Raw genomic sequence first — 21,496 nt, forward strand, 5'->3', positions numbered from 1 at the left:
AGAATGGAGGAGTATGGGTCATTAGGTCAACCACACTTATGTCGACAGTCATTAAGTTGACCACTATTGGTCGACATGCATTAGGTCGACATGGTCACTAGGTCGACGTGGTCATTAGGCCAACATGAACAAGATCGACATGGAAAAAGTTCGACATGAGGTTTTTAACTTTTTTTGGTGTCGTTTTCTTTGTAAAGTGACGGGGAACCCCAATTAGTGCACCGTGTCCCTTCGCATGGCTCGCTTCGGCAGGTTACCGTACCCAATCGTAGTCCACGTGGATCGTAAAGTATGAAAAAGGTCAAAAAGTTCGAAAAAATTTGAAAAACTCATGTCAGCCTTTTTCCATGTCGACCTAATGCATGTCGATCAATAGTGGTCGACCTAATGACTGTCGACTTAAGTGCTGTCAATCTAATGACCGTATCCCGAATGGAGAGCGGCCAGTAGTTTAGTTTTATGTTTATAAACTCGCTTGCAACAGTGTTGCTGCATTCTGCAGAAGCAGCAGCTGGGGAGTGGACTGAATGTTCTTTCTCAACTATGACATTAGACAAATGCAAATCATTGTATGGGTTAGCGGTATTAGATCAGTGTACAAGTGGAATATATGGAGTATATGGAATTGACAATACATTTGGTGACAGCTGTCAGTCTAGGCATAGGTGCAGCTTGTGCAGGTGACAGCTTGCTATGGATAAGCAGCCTGACTGCTCTCTCATATCCAGTACTACATAGCCTGTGACTGCAGAGATAGATCACCGTGTCCTGTGTAGTTCTAGGAGCCGGTAATAGATCAGTGTACAAGTGGAATATATGGAATTGACAATACATTTGGTGACAGCTGTCAGTCTAGGCATAGGTGCAGCTTGTGCAGGTGACAGCTTGCTATGGATAAGCAGCCTGACTGCTCTCTCATATCCAGTACTACATAGCCTGTGACTGCAGAGATAGATCACCGTGTCCTGTGTAGTTCTAGGAACCGGTAATAGATCAGTGTCACATGGAGACTGCACAGTGACTGACACAGGGACGCTGCCAGGCTGCCTCTACTACTATGGGACCTGCAGCAAAGTCAGAGGGAAGTGCATGTGAAGGTGACTCGTGTATCACCCGCCACAGTCCCAGCATTGTCCCCGGATGCTGCATAAGAGCCATGGCAGCAAAGTAATAATAATGACTGCTGTACACAGCGCTAAAGCATAGCAATTGGTTAGATGCAGCCGGTACTAGGCGGGACACTAGTCACTGACTGGGGCTCTGGTAACGTCATAGCAGTTGCTGCAATCAGTTGGGTAAAGTCAGAGTGCCCTGGATCTGTTCATCTCTCATGCACAAACATTATTAGGAAATGGAAGTATTATTTATCTTTCCTCGATATACTCAGTACAGGAGTCGTCATACATATGAGCACATGGTATCCATTATCTCTGCACTGTAAAGACTTATCTCTTATTTACATACAGAGCATAACACTTATTACCCCTCTTGTGTCAGTAGCCTCCTCCGGTCTCCTGGCATGCTGCTGTGACTTTGGGCGCATGCTGTGATATAATGCCCCTCAGTCAGGACTAGATAACTTTAAAATGCCCTTTAAATGTTCTATCTGCATCAGCAGCATGGGGGTCTCCATAAAGCAAGATGTCTGCCGTGCCCCATATGCCCTCTGATCTGGGCACAGCAGCCAATTAGAAGCTGTTCCCAAGTGCCCTCCCTCGGGGGATCCAGTGTCTTTATAAAGAGGGGCACCTCTGCCCTTCGTCCTATTTGAGCTGGCAGTGCTGCAGACAGGGAGCTGCTGGGAGTCACAGGTGCTTCATCTCAACTGCTTCCAGGATGGGTGACCAGGCGATGAGCTTCCTCAAGGACTTTTTAGCAGGTGGGATTGCTGCAGCTATTTCCAAGACTGCTGTTGCCCCCATTGAAAGAGTAAAGTTGCTGCTGCAGGTAAGATGACTATGACAGGGATTGTACCAGTAACAAGTCATGTTCTGTTTGTATGCTGCAATCATGGATATAGGCAAGTTGTTCCTGCTGTATAGAACTGATTTGAGGTTATGGATGATTTACGAGCATGTGTTGCTTCCTAGAACTGGTTCCACTATTACACTGTTTGTAAATTAGAAATAGAGTGAATGCAGCTGGGAAGCTCAAAAGACGAGCTCACCATGTACTAAGGTCTGAAGTCGCTAAGTATAAGCACTGGGACATGTGAGCCAGGCTGGGCAGTGGCAGAACCTGAGCCCGGGGAGGGCACCAGATGACACAGCCCAGGCAGCTGTCAGTGACTAAATATGGAAAGTCAGTGTCTCCTGGCTGCCCATTGACTGTTTTTAGAACTGAAGCTGTCACATGATTGCAGTGGAACACATGCCAAGTCAATCTGGAGACACTGACTTCTTCCAATTGGAAATGTCAGGCAGTAAATCCACATTGTGCTTTGTCTATTCACCATTTATTTGATACCATGTTGAAATATTTTACTATATTGTTTAATTGAGATACAGTTTGCCAAGGTTTTTTTTATATGCTCTCAACATTGCATATTTCCAGGTCCAGACGTATGTGACAAATAGGAAATAAAAAAAAAAACTATAAATACAAAATACATACAATTTACTCTTCTAGAGCTTTCAGACCAATGGCCTTATTTATCAATGAGTGATACATTTCACTGTGAGTGATAAATTTCACCAGTCAGCTCCTAACTTCCATGTCACAGGCTGTGTTTGAAAAATGACAGTTAAGAGCAGATTGGCTGGTGCAATTTATCACTCACAGTGAAATTTATCACTCATTGATAAATAAGGGCACAAGTTCTAAAATGGATACTTTTTTTTTTACTTTTTTTGCACAGAGGTTGATGGGATCCGGTCACTAGGTCGACCACTATTGGTCGACAGTAACTAGGTCGACGGGGTCTCTAGGTCGACACGTTCTAAGTTGGCAGGTCAAAAGGTCGACATGAGTCACACAAAAAAAATATTTTTTTGAACCTTTTCATACTTAACGATCCACGTGGACTACGATTGTAACGGTAATCTGCCCGAAGCATGGCGAGCGAAGCGAGGGGACACGGTGCATTAATTGGGGTTCCCGGTCACTCTACGAAGAAAACAACACAAAACCTCCTATAAAAAACTCATGTTGACCTTTTGACCTGTCGACCTAGACCATGTCGACCTAAAGACCCTGTCGACCTAGAGACCCTATCGACCTAGTTACTGTCGACCAATAGTGGTCGACATATACACTGTCGACCTAGTTACTATCTACCTTCCATACCACACCCGAGGTTGATAGCAAGCTGTAAAGAAACCTCAATTGCAACAAAAAATATTATTTCACGTACCAGTATTTATAAAAGATTTGGTTGCATTTCATTTTTTCATATCACCAATCCAGGGCACCCCCTGCAAGTGTCCCGTGGCACCTCGTACGCAGTTTGAGAACCACTGGCCTATCTGTTTGTTTGTTTTTGCATTTGCCATTGGAAAACACAGATGGAATGCATCTAGAGATCTTTTTATAATCCTATGAAAAGTAAGAACTAGGATGCATGTGTGTGTGTACTAGAATTGAAAGATGAAAAACAAAAACCACCTGCCATTGGGTGCGTAATAACTGACACTGGAAACACAGTGTATATTACACTGTGTGTTTACATGGTTTCAGATAAGTGTTTGCCTGTTTCAGGCAGATCTCCTATTTTAATGATTAGGGGTAATTCCAGCATTTATCCAAAACACAGTAGTGCAATTACTCTTCAAGACGTTTGAGGCATTGGACTAATATTCTAGTCATATTGGATATTCAGTCCGGATGTGGGTTAAAAGATACCAGATGGCGACAGTCAGTAGGTCAACAGGATCAAAAGGTTTACAGGGTCAGAAGGTCGACAGTTAAATGGTTCGACACGGTCAAAAGGTCGACATTCAAATTGTTAATACCAAAAAAGGTTGACGCTTTTTTTTGTGTTTAACCCGAACCCTCCCCTAGTGCCTAACCCTAACCATCCATTTCTGCAGGCTAACCCGAAACCACTGCCAAGTGTCTAACTGTATTCTTCTTCTCTGGCAGCATAACCCTAACCCTCCCCCAAGTGCTAAGCTGCCCGCTGGGGGGCCTAACCCTAAAAATCCCTTTCTGCAGGCTAACCCGAACCCTCTGCCAAGTGTCTAACTGTAATCTTCTTCTCTGGCAGCATAACCATAACCCTCTCCCAAGTGCGTAACCCTCCCGCCGGGGGGCCTTAACCCTAACCATCCCTTTCTGCAAGCTAACCCGAACCCTCTGCCAAGTGTCTAACTGCAACCTTCTCCATCAGCATAACCCTAACTCTTCCCCAAGTTCCTAACCCTCCCGCTGGGGGGCCTAACCCCAACCATTCCTTTCTGCAGGCTAACCCGAACCCTCTGCCAAGTGTCTAACTGTAATCTTCTTCTCTGGCAGCATAACCCTAACCCTCCCCCAAGTGCCTAACCCTCCCGCTGGGGGGCTTAATCCTAACCATCCCTTTCTGCAGGCTAACCCGAACCCTCTGCCAAGTGTCTAACCGTAACCTTCTCCATCAGCATAACCCTAACCCTTCCCCAAGTGCCTAACCCTCCCGCCGGGGGCCTAACCCTAACTTTCCCTTTCTGCAAGCTAACCCGAACCCTCTGCCAAGTGTCTAACTGCAACCTTCTCCATCAGCATAACCCTAACTCTTCCCCAAGTTCCTAACCCTCCCGCTGGGGGGCCTAACCCCAACCATTCCTTTCTGCAGGCTAACCCGAACCCTCTGCCAAGTGTCTAACTGTAATCTTCTTCTCTGGCAGCATAACCCTAACCCTCCCCCAAGTGCCTAACCCTCCCGCTGGGGGGCTTAATCCTAACCATCCCTTTCTGCAGGCTAACCCGAACCCTCTGCCAAGTGTCTAACCGTAACCATCTCCATCAGCATAACCCTAACCCTTCCCCAAGTGCCTAACCCTCCCGCCGGGGGCCTAACCCTAACTTTCCCTTTCTGCAGGCTAACCCAAACCCTCTGCCAAGTGCCTAACCGAAACCTTCTCCATCAGCATAACCCTAACTCCAACCCGAAAAATCATGAAAAACCATGTGTCAACTTGTTTTGTGTCAAGTATTTTTGCATGTTGACCTTTTGACCCTGTTGACCTATTGACTGCTGTTCATCTGGTGTCGCCCTATTGACTGATGATCTATTTACTGTCTATCCTCTATTCAGATACCCTTCAGTTCTCTGTATGACTTAAGAAACTTCAGTTCTTACTAGCGCTAGTGAGGGTTGCCATAGAATCAATGTACACTACATGGTCACAACCATTAGATAGTGGAGTGTAACAGTGTATATAGACATTTGTAAATTAATTATACATTCTGTAATAATTTGACTTTTTTTAAACAGCATTTATTTAAAAAAAATCCCATAATTTCCCTTCATAATGGCTTTTGTCCAGACATTGAGAACTGTTGTCCCTTTTCTGAACATCATATGGTTTAGACCGTTAGATGATGTCTTCTTTGTGCCTGCTGTTGCCAAACCAGAAACTACAACATATAGTCTGAAAGTGTAAAAAAATACAACTTAAAATGGCTAAACTAGGCTTATTATGCTGTTAGTAAGTAGTTGGGGTTGCAAACAATACTTGTAATTATGACTGGACCCAAGGAAGCTTATGCTGGGAACAATCTCAGCCTGCTCTTCTTACAGCAGAGATGCATTTCAGCTCCTCCCTTATCATATGCCACACTGCAGATACTTTGACAGCTTTACACTAACTTGACTGCTCTTAGGTTAGGGACTGGGGCTAGAGGACTGACTAAGCGGTGTGCGGCCTACTGTTCCAACTGCAAATATATTCTAGCCAAGAGGAGGCCTCATATTGCTTGGAAAGAATAAGTGAGGAATGGAAGGGAGTAGTTTCACTATGAGAAAGGGCAGAGGGAAGGTCACTTAGTTTTAGTAGTGCTGGGAGTCCACGATTTGCAAAGAGGCAATATTTCTGTGCAACAGGAATAATTGAAGCTTCTGTGCAAAAGGTGCAGTCAGTGCAATACACCTGATTTTCAGCAGAGATCTAAAAGTGGTGGCTTATAATGGGAATAGATGGGGAAACAGCCCTGGCCAAGAGAAGCCCATGGATACTACCTCATGTTCCCAGAGATGTGCACACGATCATAAGTGGGGGGGGGGCAGGTGAACAACTTGCTTATTTCTTTGCGCACAGTCTAAGGAGGGATCACAAACCTGAATAACCTCTCAGCGGTCCTGCTTCCATTGCCCAATATACATTGTATTACAGTGAAGCTGCTTTTACACTGGCCGAGGTAGGTGAGTTTAGAGGAGACATAGCTCAGGCCTATGTAATTTCCCAGGGACATTCTTCTAGTAAGCAGGTGCTTGTTAAAGCTTATTTCTGATGAGTTACAATAGATTAGTTTACATTTGTGTATAATATTATCATGGAAATGGAGTTACTTTCTTCAGTCCTTGCCAGTCCTATAGTACACCTAAACACAGCAAATTGTATCTCCATAACCCCTGGTCCTCAAATAAATGTCAGATCATGTTTCTGTGCCCATCTGCCAGCTTTGTGCATGGTGAGTACAGCAACCGGTCCAGGAACAGTTTTGAATGGTTTGTAGTCCACAATCCATACAACCAATGAATACCAATACCAAATACAAAACCAATACAACACTGAAGGTTACTTGTACAATGTGACATCCTAGGTTGGAAAGCATTGGTCCTTGCTATGGATAGCATACAAGTCACTACTATTAGATCCATATTGATATCCCATCTATCCTGATTTAGATGGGACAGTCCCAATTTGAGGGTTCTGCCTTGCTACCCCAGCAGCTTTGTCTCTCAGGTCGGAAAGTTGGGAAGTATGTATCCTATATAATAAAAGGATAGTGCTGCTCCTGACCTCTTTGGTGGGAATTCAGGTGTTTTGCACTCCAGCGCCACTAGATAGTGTCCAATGGAGCAATTCAAGTGTTGCTCCTTTGGGCACCCACAGCCAATGCTGCTGACATTACTGTTCTGTCATTTTGACGGGCTGGTAATTAGTTATAGCACAACGGTGGTGAATGGGTTCTGTGTGCACTAGTGACATGGATGGGTGCTTAGAGAGGAGTAAAGGGCAGCCCAACACTTTAAAAGCTGGAAGTGTGTAGTCAGAATGTCAACAATGGTATATTAGCATAACACTATCCCTAATTGCATTCTGACAATATTCCCAATTTCTCTGACGTCCTAGTGGATGCTGGGGACTCCGTAAGGACCATGGGGAATAGACGGGCTCCGCAGGAGACTGGGCACACTATAAGAAAGATTTGGTACTACCTGGTGTGCACTGGCTCCTCCCTCTATGCCCCTCCTCCAGACCTCAGTTAGATTTCTGTGCCCGGCCGAGCTGGATGCACACTAGGGGCTCTCCTGAGCTCCTAGAAAGAAAGTATATGTTAGGTTTTTTATTTTACAGTGAGACCTGCTGGCAACAGGCTCACTGCAACGAGGGACTAAGGGGAGAAGAAGCGAACCTACCTGCTTGCAGCTAGCTTGGGCTTCTTAGGCTACTGGACACCATTAGCTCCAGAGAGATCGACCGCAGGACCCGTCCTTGGTGTTCGTTCCCGGAGCCGCGCCGCCGTCCCCCTTACAGAGCCAGAAGCAACAAGATGGTCCGGAAAATCGGCGGCAGAAGACTTCAGTCTTCACCAAGGTAGCGCACAGCACTGCAGCTGTGCGCCATTGCTCCTTATACACACTTCACACTCCGGTCACTGAGGGTGCAGGGCGCTGGGGGGGGGCGCCCTGAGCAGCAATAAAATCACCTTGGCTGGCAAAATAACCACAATATATAGCCCCAGAGGCTATATATGTGGTAATTACCCCTGCCAGAATACAGAAAAAAGCGGGAGAAAAGTCAGCCGAAAAAGGGGCGGAGCCATCTCCCTCAGCACACTGGCGCCATTTCTCCCTCACAGTTCCGCTGGAAGGAAGCTCCCTGACTCTCCCCTGCAGTCTACACTACAGAAAAGGGTAAAAAAGAGAGGGGGGGCACAAAATTGAGGCGCAGTAAATATTATAGCAGCTATAGGGGACATAATTCAGTTAGTCCCTGCATTATATAGCGCTCTGGTGTGTGCTGGCATACTCTCTCTCTGTCTCCCCAAAGGGCTTTTGTGGGGTCCTGTCTCCTTTAAGAGCATTCCCTGTGTGTGTGTGCGGTGTGTCGGTACGGCTGTCGACATGTTTGATGAGGAGACTTATGTGGAGGCGGAGCAGATGCCTATAAATGTGATGTCACCCCCTGCGGGGCAGACACCTGAGTGGATGGACTTATGGAAGGAATTACGTGCAAGTGTCGACTCCTTACATAAAAAATTTGACGACATGCCAAATGCGGGACAGCCGGCTTCTCAGCTCGTGCCTGCCCAGGCAATTCAAAGGCCATCAGGGGCTCTAAAACGCCCACTACCTCAGATGGCAGACACAGATGTCGACACGGATACTGATACCAGTGTCGACGACGATGAGTCAAATTTAATGTCCACTTGGGCCATTCGTTGCATGATTGAGGCAATGAAAGAGGTATTACACATTTCTGATATAAACCCAGGTACCTCAAAAAAGGGTATTATGTTTGGGGAGAAAAACTACCAATAGTTTTTCCCCCATCTGAAGAATTAAATGAAGTGTGTGAAGAAGCGTGGGCTTTCCCCGATAAAAAATTGGCGATTACAAAAAAATTACTAATGGCGTTCCCTTTCTCGCCAGAGGATAGGTCACGTTGGGAAACTCCCCCTAAGGTGGATAAAGCGCTCACACGTTTGTCTAAAAAGGTGGCACTACCGTCTCCGGATACGGCCGCCCTAAAGGAACCTGCTGATAGAAAGCAGGAGGCTATCCTAAAGTCTATATATACACACACTGGTGTTATACTGAGACCAGCTATTGCTTCAGCGTGGATGTGCAGCGCTGCTGCTGCTTGGTCAGATTCCCTGTCGGAAAATATTGACGCCCTAGACAGGGACACTATATTGCTAACCGTAGAGCATATAAAAGACTCAGTCTTGTACATGAGAGATGCACAGAGGGAGATCTGCCGGCTGGCATCTAGAATAAGTGCATTGTCCATTTCTGCTAGGAGAGGCTTATGGACTCGGCAGTGGACAGGGGATGCAGATTCTAAAAGGCACATGGAAGTTTTGCCTTATAAGGGTGAGGAGTTATTCGGGGATGGTCTCTCAGACCTTGTTTCCACAGCAACAGCTGGGAAGTCAGCATTTTTGCCCCATGTCCCCTCACAGCCTAAGAAAGCGCCGTATTATCAGGTACAGTCCTTTCGACCCCAGAAAAACAGGCGGGGAAAAGGCGGGTCCTTTCTGTCTAGAGGCAGAGGAAGGGGAAAAAAGCTGCAACACACAGCAGGTTCCCAGGAACAAAAGTCCTCCCCCGCTTCTTCCAAATCCGCCGCATGACGGTGGGGCTCCACAGGCGGAGCCAGGTACGGTGGGGGGCCGCCTCAAAAATTTCAGCGATCAGTGGCTTCGCTCACGGGTGGATCCCTGGATCCTTCAAGTAGTATCTCAGGGGTACAAGCTGGAATTCGAGGCGCCTCCCCCCCGCCGTTTCCTCAAATCGGCCTTACCGACAACTCCCTCGGGCAGGGAGGCTGTACTAGAGGCAATTCACAAGCTGTATTCCCAGCAGGTGATAGTCAAGGTACCCCTACTTCAACAAGGACGGGGTTACTATTCCACACTGTTTGTGGTACTGAAACCGGACGGTTCGGTGAGACCCATTTTAAATTTGAAATCCTTGAACACATACATAAAAAGATTCAAGTTCAAGATGGAATCGCTCAGGGCGGTTATTGCAAGCCTGGACGAGGGGGATTACATGGTATCTCTGGACATCAAGGATGCTTACCTGCATGTCCCAATTTACCTTCCTCACCAGGAGTACCTCAGATTTGTGGTACAGGATTGCCATTACCAATTCCAGACACTACCGTTTGGACTGTCCACGGCACCGAGGGTGTATACTAAGGTAATGGCAGAAATGATGATACTCCTTCGAAAAAAGGGAGTTTTAATTATCCCGTACTTGGACGATCTCCTAATAAAGGCGAGGTCCAGGGAGCAGTTACTGGTCGGAGTAGCACTATCTCGGGAAGTGCTACAACAGCATGGCTGGATTCTAAACATTCCAAAGTCACAACTGGTTCCTTCCACACGCTTACTGTTCCTGGGGATGATTCTGGACACAGAACAGAAAAAAGTGTTTCTCCCGCAGGAGAAAGCCAAGGAGCTGTCATCTCTAGTCAGAGACCTCCTAAAACCAAAACGGGTATCGGTGCATCACTGCACACGAGTCCTGGGAAAAATGGTGGCTTCATACGAAGCAATTCCATTCGGCAGGTTCCATGCAAGGACCTTCCAGTGGGACCTCTTGGACAAGTGGTCAGGATCGCATCTTCAGATGCATCAACTGATAACCCTGTCTTCAAGGACCAGGGTGTCTCTACTGTGGTGGCTGCAGAGTGCTCATCTTCTAGAGGGCCGCAGATTCGGCATACAGGACTGGGTCCTGGTGACCACGGATGCCAGCCTTCGAGGCTGGGGCGCAGTCACACAGGGAAGAAATTTCCAGGGACTTTGGTCAAGTCAGGAGTCGTCCCTACACATAAACATTCTGGAACTGAGGGCCATTTACAATGCCCTAAGACAGGCAAGGCCCCTGCTTCAAAACCAACCGGTTCTGATCCAATCAGACAACATCACGGCAGTCGCCCATGTAAACAGACAGGGCGGCACAAGAAGCAGGGTGGCGATGGCAGAAGCCACAAGGATTCTCCGATGGGCGGAAAATCACGTACTAGCACTGTCAGCAGTGTTCATTCCGGGAGTGGACAACTGGGAAGCAGACTTCCTCAGCAGACACGACCTACACCCGGGAGAGTGGGGACTTCATCCAGAAGTCTTCCTACTGTTGGTAAACCGTTGGGAAAGGCCACAGGTGGACATGATGGATTCCGCCTCAACAGAAAGCTAAAGAGATATTGCGCCAGGTCAAGGGACCCTCAGGCGATAGCTGTGGACGCTCTAGTGACACCGTGGGTGTACCAGTCGGTTTATGTGTTCCCTCCTCTGCCTCTCATACCAAGGATTCTGAGAATAATAAGAAGGCGAGGAGTAAGAACGATACTCGTGGTTCCGGATTGGCCAAGAAGAGCTTGGTACCCGGAACTTCAAGAAATGTTATCAGAGGACCCATGGCCTCTGCCGCTCAGACAGGATCTGCTACAGCAGGGGCCCTGTCTGTTCCAAGACTTACCGCGGCTGCGTTTGACGGCATTGCGGTTGAATTCCGGATCCTAAAGGAAAAGGGCATTCAGGAGGAAGTCATTCCTACGCTGATAAAAGCCAGGAAAGAAGTAACCGCAAATCATTATCACCGCATTTGGCGAAAATATGTTGCGTGGTGTGAGGCCAGGAAGGCCCCTACAGAGGAATTTCAGCTGGGTCGTTTTCTGCACTTCCTACAGTCAGGAGTGACTATGGGCCTAAAATTGGGTTCCATTAAGGTCCAGATTTCGGCTCTGTCGATTTTCTTCCAGAAAGAACTGGCTTCACTGCCTGAAGTTCAGACTTTTGTAAAGGGAGTGCTTCATATTCAGCCTCCTTTTGTGCCTCCTGTGGCACCTTGGGATCTCAATGTGGTGTTGAGTTTCCTAAAATCACATTGGTTTGAACCACTTAAAACCGTGGATCTGAAATATCTCACGTGGAAAGTGGTCATGTTATTGGCCTTGGCTTCGGCCAGGCGTGTGTCAGAATTTGCGGCTTTGTCATGTAAAAGCCCTTATCTGATTTTCCATATGGATAGGGCAGAATTGAGGACTCGTCCCCAGTTTCTCCCTAAGGTGGTATCAGCTTTTCACTTGAACCAACCTATTGTGGTGCCTGCGGCTACTAGGGACTTGGAGGATTCCAAGTTACTGGACGTAGTCAGGGCCTTGAAAATTTATGTTTCCAGGACGGCTGGAGTCAGGAAAACTGACTCGCTTTTTATCCTGTATGCACCCAACAAAATAGGTGCTCCTGCTTCTAAGCAGACTTTTGCTCGCTGGATTTGTAGCACAATTCAGCTGGCGCATTCTGCGGCTGGATTGCCGCATCCTAAATCAGTGAAAGCCCATTCCACGAGGAAGGTGGGCTCATCTTGGGCGGCTGCCCGAGGGGTCTCGGCTTTACAACTTTGCCGAGCTGCAACTTGGTCAGGGGCAAACACGTTTGCAAAATTCTACAAATTTGATACCCTGGCTGAGGAGGACCTTGAGTTCTCTCATTCGGTGCTGCAGAGTCATCCGCACTCTCCCGCCCGTTTGGGAGCTTTGGTATAATCCCCATGGTCCTTACGGAGTCCCCAGCATCCACTAGGACGTCAGAGAAAATAAGAATTTACTCACCGGTAATTCTATTTCTCGTAGTCCGTAGTGGATGTTGGGCACCCATCCCAAGTGCGGATTGTCTGCAATACTTGTATATAGTTATTGCCTAACTAAAGGGTTATTGTTGAGCCATCTGTTGAGAGGCTCAGTTATATTTCATACTGTTAACTGGGTTTAATATCACGAGTTATACGGTGTGATTGGTGTGGCTGGTATGAGTCTTACCCGGGTTTCAAAATCCTTCCTTATTGTGTCAGCTCTTCCGGGCACAGTATCCTAACTGAGGTCTGGAGGAGGGGCATAGAGGGAGGAGCCAGTGCACACCAGGTAGTACCAAATCTTTCTTATAGTGTGCCCAGTCTCCTGCGGAGCCCGTCTATTCCCCATGGTCCTTACGGAGTCCCCAGCATCCACTACGGACTACGAGAAATAGAATTACCGGTGAGTAAATTCTTATTTTTTACATTTTGTCAGGGGTGACATTGTGAATGGCAATATGTCAGATGTCAACATTCTCAACATATCGCCATCCCAAATTTCTATATTCAGAACATGTGGACATTATGCTGCCAACATTTTGAATGTTTACATTTTGACTACATCCCTATTTTCATTACATCGTGTTGCAAGAAATTCCTGATTGTCTAGATTCTATACTCCTTGTTTTCAGGAAGAGCTTATCAATGTACTTGAGATTCCATTCCGAGAGGTTGAGTGGATGGTGAGATGATTGAAATGCTAAAGCTGCCAACACACTAGGACATCTTGTCATTACGTCCATGGGTATAGACAGCCAAATTGCTCGGCAACCAGATTCTGGGGCCCATGTCGGCATCTTTTGGCAGTCATCCATCTTTAACTTATGCAAATTACGCTACAGAGTTCTTCCCTGGTGCACATATGTGCTTCCGAATGTGCAAGGACTGCGTGTCCGTAGATGCTGAAATACCGATTGGTGCGTTTTTAGACATCCCAATTGGCAGTGTGTGTGATGCAGAATAAGGCCCTATGTGAGCCCCTGCTGTGCAGTCTGCAGTTGGCGCAGATGAAGTTTGCAGTCATTAGAATTTAATTAATGGTCTTATTGGATTTTCTTTGAGCATTCATGTTTGGGTCTTCATGTAGATCACATTAAGACAGTCACTGTACACTATAATACAGGGAAAAGTATGGTATATAGGCAGAGGTGCACAGTTATACTAATTACTGTTGACCATTTGAGTACCATGTTGCAGGTTGAAGTCATCTGGTCAAGTGGATGCCATAAAGGTAAGCTGAAGAAACCCGAGTTGCATAGAAAAAATAGTATTGAAGCCAGCGGGATGTGGGTGGATGCTCTTGTCAGAAAAAAGATGGATAGCATTGTCCTTTATTACCAGGAACATGTTCTGCCTGTCAGAACTGTATACTTACATTGTGTATATGCTTTTTTTAGCTGATGTTTTTAGTCTGTATACTTAGTGTAAATTGTTTATATATTTTGAAGTATTATTGGCTACAATGTATATCTTGTAATCTATATGATAACTTTATTGATTGGTTTTTTTTTTATATCTTCTGTTTAGGTCCAGCATGCCAGCAAGCAGATATCAGTTGAGGCCCAATATAAGGGGATCATGGACTGTGTGGTCCGAATTCCCAAAGAACAAGGCTTCATTTCCTTCTGGAGAGGCAACCTTGCCAATGTCATCCGTTATTTCCCAACCCAAGCTCTCAACTTTGCCTTCAAGGACAAGTACAAGCAGATCTTTCTGGGGGGTGTAGACAGGCACACTCAGTTCTGGAGGTTTTTCGTTGGTAACCTGGCATCTGGAGGAGCAGCTGGTGCCACATCCCTCTGCTTTGTATACCCACTGGATTTTGCCAGAACCCGTCTCGCTGCTGATGTTGGCAAAGGCTCAGCCCAGAGAGAGTTTAATGGCCTTGCAGATTGCTTAACAAGGATCTGGAAGTCAGATGGTGCCAAAGGTCTTTACCAGGGATTCAACGTGTCGGTCCAGGGCATTATCATTTATAGAGCGGCCTACTTTGGCGTCTATGATACCGCTAAGGGTGAGAACATAATGATTATATGAGTGCATATACTAAAAGGGAATCTATGCTAACATCATTTGTGCCAGAACTCGCCCCTACATATTCCCTACAGTGTGCACTTTACCTTGAAGCCCCATGGGGGTATGCAGGATAGTGCAAGATATTAGTCTACCTTATGTACATGAGATCAGTACCCCGACGCGCAACGTGCAATATAAAATCAAATGTATTTGAATTGACTCCAACGTGTAGTATTAAAAATAGTTATTTACATAATAAAATTAAAATATCTATTAAATGAAAATAAAAGGTGATGCAAATCTGAAGTGTGTAGTGACCTCCTCCTGTGCTGCTTGTGCACTTGCCAGACATGACCCAGAAGCGCCTCACAAAAGGATCTTATCGTTTTTTCCAGCCCAATCTTATATGACAAAAACAGTGTAATGGAAAGAAACCTTACGCGTTTCGTAACAATTTCTTTATCAGGGGTGTAGCTTTCTGTATACATACAGTATATATAGAGTGAGAAAGAGAGACTCGTGGTCCAGCTGAATAATTAACCCTTTGTAGCCATCAGAAAATATTAATCGTAGGATAATATTCGCCTAATTTTAAACTTTACATTTGTCTACACTTAAACTTTGTTACACATACTATTAGCCATAACAGAGTGTATAAAGCAGGACTACAACTTTGGATTGGCTAATGATGTGTAAATGATCTGTAGATTTACAGTTTCTTGTGTTCTACTCTTTGTGAGATTAATCTCAGGCTAAACTGGTATTTTTGTTTCTCCTAAAGGCATGATGCCAGATCCCAAGAACGTGCACATTATGATAAGCTGGATGATTGCTCAGTCTGTCACTGCTGCAGCTGGTCTGGTCTCCTATCCCTTTGACACTGTTCGGCGTCGTATGATGATGCAGTCTGGCCGGAAAGGAGGTAAGACAGAATTACTCCTCTTAGTGAGCACTATATACTCTTAGCGACTTGTGAGTGACATCCACAATTATGACTTAAAAAAGCTTTTTTTTAAATTGTTATAATTTATATTAAGGACCCCTAATGTGTTTAAAAAACCAATACAGTTCCCAGGACCCTTTTTGATCTCTCCCTAAATGACAAGCTATGTCATAGTGCACTCAGTGTGCATCTTTCTCCATCAGATGGTAGCATTTGCTACATATCCAATTCCTCCATTCCACTTAGCTCTCCATGGCCCCAGATTCTACAGTGTTCCAAATGTATAGAACAAATAAATGTATTTTTCAAAGAAATTAAGGTATGCATGTCAGGGTCAGCCTTTGCAAATTCAGGCTGTGGTCCCGATTCTCATATGTACGCAAACACAAGGGTCGCCATACAAATCTGATGGTGGGGGAATTGCGCGTGCATTATCGCTCGCAGTCCCTCCTTAGCCACAGCACGACTGACATATTGTGGCAGTTGGGGGCAGAGCTGGAGCAGAGACCAGGACCATTCTACAAATACCCTACAACATGGCCAATTAGGTACAAAATGCTATGTTCCTGGATTTCCTTGCCAGTGGCAGTTACAGAGGTGAGGCTGCAGCACAGTCCAAAATTCAAATAGGGGAGCCACTCCAACTACCAATAAGTCCCGGCAGGCAATGTTTGGTAGTTTGTGGTGGCAGTTGGTGTGGGGGAGTGGTTATTGCCATGGTAGGTGTGGCTAGACCTAAATAAATTAGAGATGTGCGGCGGGCACGTTTTGTGTTTTGGTTCTAATTCCCCGCTCGTGTTTTGGTTTTGGATTGGTTTTGCTAAAACCACCCATTCTTGTTTTGGTTTTGGATCTGGGTGATTTTTGAAAAAAACACAAAAACGGCTAAAATCACAGAATTTGGGGATAATTTTGATCCTACGGTATTATTAACCTCAATAACATTAATTTCCACTCATTTCCAGTCTATTCTGAACACCTCACACTTCACAATATTGTTTTTAGGCCAAAAGGTTGCACAGAGGTGGCTGTATGACTAAGCTAAGTGACACAAGTGTGCGGCACAAACACCTGGCCCAGCTAAGAGCGACACTGCAGTGTCAGACAGGATGGCAGATTTAAAAAATAGTCCCCAAACAGCCCATGATGCAAGAAATAAAAGAAGTGCACCGAGGTTGCTGTATGACTAAGATAAGTGACACTACCACCTGGCCCATCTAGTAGTGGCATGCAGTGGCTGAATGTCCAAAGTGGCCCGCAATTTTTCAGTCCACTGACAGCATCTCCTGCACGCTCCTGTCATTTTTCAAAAATTCTGCAATTGGTGGACTTCTACGGCAGTACCCCTGGACTTATATGGCAGTGTCAGACAGGATGGCACTTTAAAAAACCATGCCCCAAACAGCACATGATGCAAAGATGAAAAAGAGGTGCACCAAGGTTGCTGTATGACTAAGTTGTGCGGCACAAACACCTGGCCCATCTAGGAGTGGCACTACAGTGTCAGACAGGAGGGCAGATATAAAAAAAAAAAAAAAGTCCCCAAACAGCACATCATGCAAAGATGTAAAGAGGTGCAATGAGGTAGCTGTATGACTAAGCTAAGCGACACAAACAATTGGCCCATCCAGGAGTGGCATTGCAGTGTCAAACAGGGTGGCACTTAAAAAAAAATAGTACCCAAACAGCACATCATGCGAAGAAGTAAAAGAGGGCAATGAGGTAGCTGTATGACTAAGCTAAGTGACACAAGTGTGCGGCACCAACACCTGGCCCATCTAGGGTTGGTACTGCAGTCCTACTGCACTAATGGCGGATACCGGATGCACGTCTAGCACCAGCATAGTTGTTATGGCCTCAGTAATCCGCTTTGCAACAGGGTATATATATATATATCACTGGAATTATACGGCAGGATCACGGGAATTATACGGCAGTACCGCTGGACATATACGGCAGTATCAATGGACATATATGGCAGTATCACTGGACTGGACTTATACACCAGTACCACTGGAATTATATGGCAGGATCACTGGACATACAGTATACGGCAGGATCATTGGACTGGCTTTATACGCCAGTACCACTGGAATTATATGGCAGGATCACTGGAATTATACGCAAGGATCACTGGAATTATACGGCCGCACCACTGGACATATATGGCAGTATCACTGGACTGGACTTATACGCCAGTACCACTGGAATTATACAGCAGGATCACTGGAATTATACGGCAGTACCGCTAGACATATACGGCAGTATCACTGGACTGGACTTAAGGTGCATACACGCTTTTTGCCCAGCGTGTATGCACAGAGATGATCGCTGACATCGCTGGGCTGAAAAGCGCTCAGTGCATACACACTGAGCGCTTTTCCCCCCTGCCCAGCGATGTAAGCGGGGGTGAATGGCTTTCCATAGCAGGACGCTATGGAAAGCCGCTCACCCCGCCGTTCACCTGCTTGTAATACCAGTAGATGAACGGCGGCCGCCAGCGATGAAGCAGCTCATCGCTTGTGCATACACACTGGGTGGCTTTGAGCTGAAAGCAGCTCAACACACCAAAAGTGAGCTGCTTTCAGCTCAAAATCGCCCAGTGTGTATGGGCCTTTATACGCCAGTACCACTGGAATTATGCGGCAGGATCACTAGAATTATACGGCAGTACCGCTGTATACGGCAGTATCAATGGACATATACGGCAGTATCACTGGACTGGACTTATACGCCAGTTACCACTGGAATTATACGGCAGGATCACTGGACTTATACACCAGTATCACTGGACTTGCAGGATCACTGGAATTATACGACAGTACCGCATGACATATACAGCAGCATCACTGGACATATCCAGCAGTATCACTGGACTGGATTTATATGCCAGTACCACTGGAATTATACGGCAGTACTGCTGTATACGGCAGTATCAATGGACATATACAGCAGCACAGGGACACTACCACTGAACTGATGCAGCACAACACAGCACCACTGGACTGTACTTATACAGCAGCACTGGACATATGGCAGCAGAGGACACCACCACTGTGACTGGACTGATGCAGCACAAGACATTAACACTGAACTCATGCAGGACACTGAGGACGGAGACACGTCCTCTCTCTACACTCTCCAATGCCGGAGTGAAAATGGCGGGGACGCGGGCTCCTTATATGGAATCCGACAGCGGGATGTCGTTTTGCCTCGTTCTGGTTTCCGAGTCAGGCCAGAAAACCCGAGCCTGACTCGGATTCCGGGCTCGGGTAATGAAGTTTGGGGGGGTTCGGTTCTCTGAGAACCGAACCCGTTCATCTCTAAAATAAATTACAAGAAAATAATAACTTACCTTCAGAAATATGTTTGAAAACCATGTGTGGAGGTCCATAGCAACAAGCAACACCGTAGCAACACCAGTTAGCAGCCAACAGCAAAGACAGTCATTGCGCTCAGCTTTTCAGCCACAATAAGGAAGGAGAAAGGGTGTAGCAGTAACAGTATATTCTCTGCTGTGTGTCTTGATGACAAAGAGCCTGGTATTGACAACATTTATAAGATTGCAAAAACTACTGTTCTGATATTAGCTGAGTTTAGCATAGAGTACAATTATAGATTTGTGAAACGCCCCCATTTTGAAGAACAGTTGTAAGTGCTGCCTCCACTCTGCCCCCCAAGCACCTGCAGCATGTCAATCGGGGCTGCGAGCGACATCAAAAAACCTGTTCTGCACATGCGCAGACCCCCAAACATTGTATTTGTACTCAGACCATCGGGGTTGCATACAATTATAAATTAGGCCCTGCGTGCACACCAGTTTGAACTGGATAAAATGTCTGTTCACTTGGATAAACAGGTCATTTAGTATTGGCAGTTGTAAGAATGCAGTCAAATGAAGGTACGTGGACCAACAGTGTTAGTGGGAGCATGTCACTTGTATATGGTATTATTTGGTTAAATACAAAAGTCAACTTAGTGTTAGTAGTCTCAAATAGTCTCATAGGAGTAGTGATTAAATTACAACAGTCAGCATGGGATAAACGTGTGGACTAGAAAGCCCTTTTATAGCCATAAGAATGGTGTCAGCCTGACAGCTTGTAATAGAGCCAGTGACTGTGAGCGGGATCCGTAATAAGTGCTGCTCTAATAGAAAGATGGTGATGTTCTCTGCATGTGAGGGGATAAAAGAGCTCTGGCAGATTGGAGATATGTAGTCTGGATACAAAAGGTCGGTAGTGGGGGGGGGGTGTGACTGCCCTTGAAAACACAATCTCCGAGTGCTGGCAGTGTCTGTGGACTGCGTAACCGCCATAGCGAACAAAAATGGTGCACATGCATAATACCTGGGAGTGAATATAACCTGATGCGTTTCATCAAAGGTAGTCATTTTAAAATATATTATATGATATGCCCTAATAAATAGCAGAATATACGCATACGTCACCCCTTAGAGAGAGATGTCACCGTTTTCGACCCATTGTTCTGTCATCTCACGTCTTTCTCCTATTAACTCCACAATCCTATTGTAATGCTCTTTCTCACTCTTCAAACCCATTCATATGCTCCTCAGCATCACCATTGTACACACAATCCCCTTCTCCATCCAGTTATCCCACTCTCCCTTTAATGCAGCCATCACCACGCACCCCTAATCACCCTTGCTCCTTCACAAAGTGCAGGCATAGCAATTCCACCAGTCCAATATACCGTAATCCCCACAGGAGGAGACCTGCACTAAAACAATACATTCCCTGATATCTTTCACACATGCAGCTATATCCCGGGTTTTTGCATGTGAACACGAATCAACCCGGGATTTCTGCATGTGTGAAAGGAAAAAACCTGGGACAAAGTGCCAGGGCTATGACCCTCCGCCCAACCAGGGTCATGGAGCTGATACCCGCACATATGCGGCCTGCTAGACCTGGCAAATTCCCAGGTCACATGTCTGGAAGTGGCAGAAGTCACAGCATAGGCAGTCATCTTGTGTGCATTATCACCCATCCCAGAATGCTCCCAGTGAATATATAGGATGAAATTTGGCGTACAAAGTATCCATCCTCTATAACCAATTGTCCTGTAACCCCAGATTTAGTCTGTCATCCAAGCTGGCCATATATAGAGGAACTACTGAGTTAGTGAATGAACAGTATAACTAAAATGGAAAGGCTCTGCATTCAGATAGGTTCACAATTGTATGTGCTTCTTCTTTTCATAACACTTTACATGTTTGTGTCCCAACAGCTGATATCATGTACAAGGGAACAATCGATTGCTGGAGGAAGATTGGTAAAGATGAAGGACCTAAAGCCTTCTTCAAGGGTGCTTGGTCCAATGTTTTGAGAGGCATGGGTGGTGCATTTGTACTTGTATTGTATGATGAAATCAAGAAATATGCATAAATAATCTGACACATTTTAACCCTTTCTACATAAATTTCTAAAAACTCAGTGAACTCTGTTTTCAGGGACAGGGAAAATCCCAATTTCCTCAGTAAGTTAACAAGACAAGGGGAGATACGCAACAAGAACACATAGTTCTATAGGATAGTTTCTAACCTTGTGACAGATGTACGCTGCGGCACCTCACACAGGTTCTATGGGTACTTCAGCTTGCTAACTTTAACTCACTGGGAAAGTTTCTATTAGTAAATTATTCAGAGCTACACAAAAACTAAATACAGGGGTACATGGTTAATAAAAGAAGTTGGAAAATCCTGACATTTTATATGCTGGTAAAAAAAACCTGTGCAACATATATGTAAAGAAATGTAGTTATGTACTTTATAAATACAGTCAATAAAATATATGTCTGAAAGACTATGATAGCGCCTTGCTCTGTTTTCATAAAGTTTGCTGGAAATGAATACGACACAGTAATGACATATCTGTATTTCTAAAGTTTCTTAGTGACATACATTACGTGTGGGGTTATTTTGTAATAACTATAAACAGACCGGTCCAATGGTTTTTCACCTTTATCGTGTATAACTGATAATGGTCTATATTGTGGTATTCTGTGCA

At 45.5% G+C, this 21,496-nt stretch overlaps 2 protein-coding genes across 8 annotated transcripts in view; one reads left to right on the forward strand and one right to left on the reverse strand.

Annotated features, from left to right (window-relative positions):
- LOC134923288 (EF-hand calcium-binding domain-containing protein 6-like) overlaps positions 1 to 1,680 on the reverse strand; it is a 386,436-nt gene extending 384,756 nt beyond the window's left edge. For 5 of the 7 annotated variants that reach the window (XM_063920743.1, XM_063920740.1, XM_063920737.1 and 2 more), the window contains exon 1: positions 1,484 to 1,680. In XM_063920743.1, coding sequence (XP_063776813.1) covers positions 1,484 to 1,543 — 60 coding nt within the window. In that variant the 5' untranslated portion in view covers positions 1,544 to 1,680. The remainder of the gene's footprint in view (positions 1 to 1,483) is intronic. The other 2 variants (XM_063920739.1, XM_063920738.1) reach the window with 1 other exon arrangement.
- Positions 1,681 to 1,757: 77 nt separating this feature from the next.
- On the forward strand, positions 1,758 to 21,295 carry SLC25A4 (solute carrier family 25 member 4). The gene is made up of 4 exons (XM_063920744.1): positions 1,758 to 1,947; positions 14,039 to 14,525; positions 15,309 to 15,449; positions 20,718 to 21,295. Exons 1-4 carry the CDS (start codon positions 1,837 to 1,839, stop codon positions 20,873 to 20,875), a joined length of 897 nt encoding a protein of 298 aa, XP_063776814.1. The 5' UTR covers positions 1,758 to 1,836; the 3' UTR covers positions 20,876 to 21,295.
- The last annotated feature ends 201 nt before the right edge of the window (positions 21,296 to 21,496 follow it).

Source organism: Pseudophryne corroboree, chromosome 1 (assembly GCF_028390025.1).
Source record: "Pseudophryne corroboree isolate aPseCor3 chromosome 1, aPseCor3.hap2, whole genome shotgun sequence".
Taxonomy (NCBI): domain Eukaryota; kingdom Metazoa; phylum Chordata; class Amphibia; order Anura; family Myobatrachidae; genus Pseudophryne; species Pseudophryne corroboree.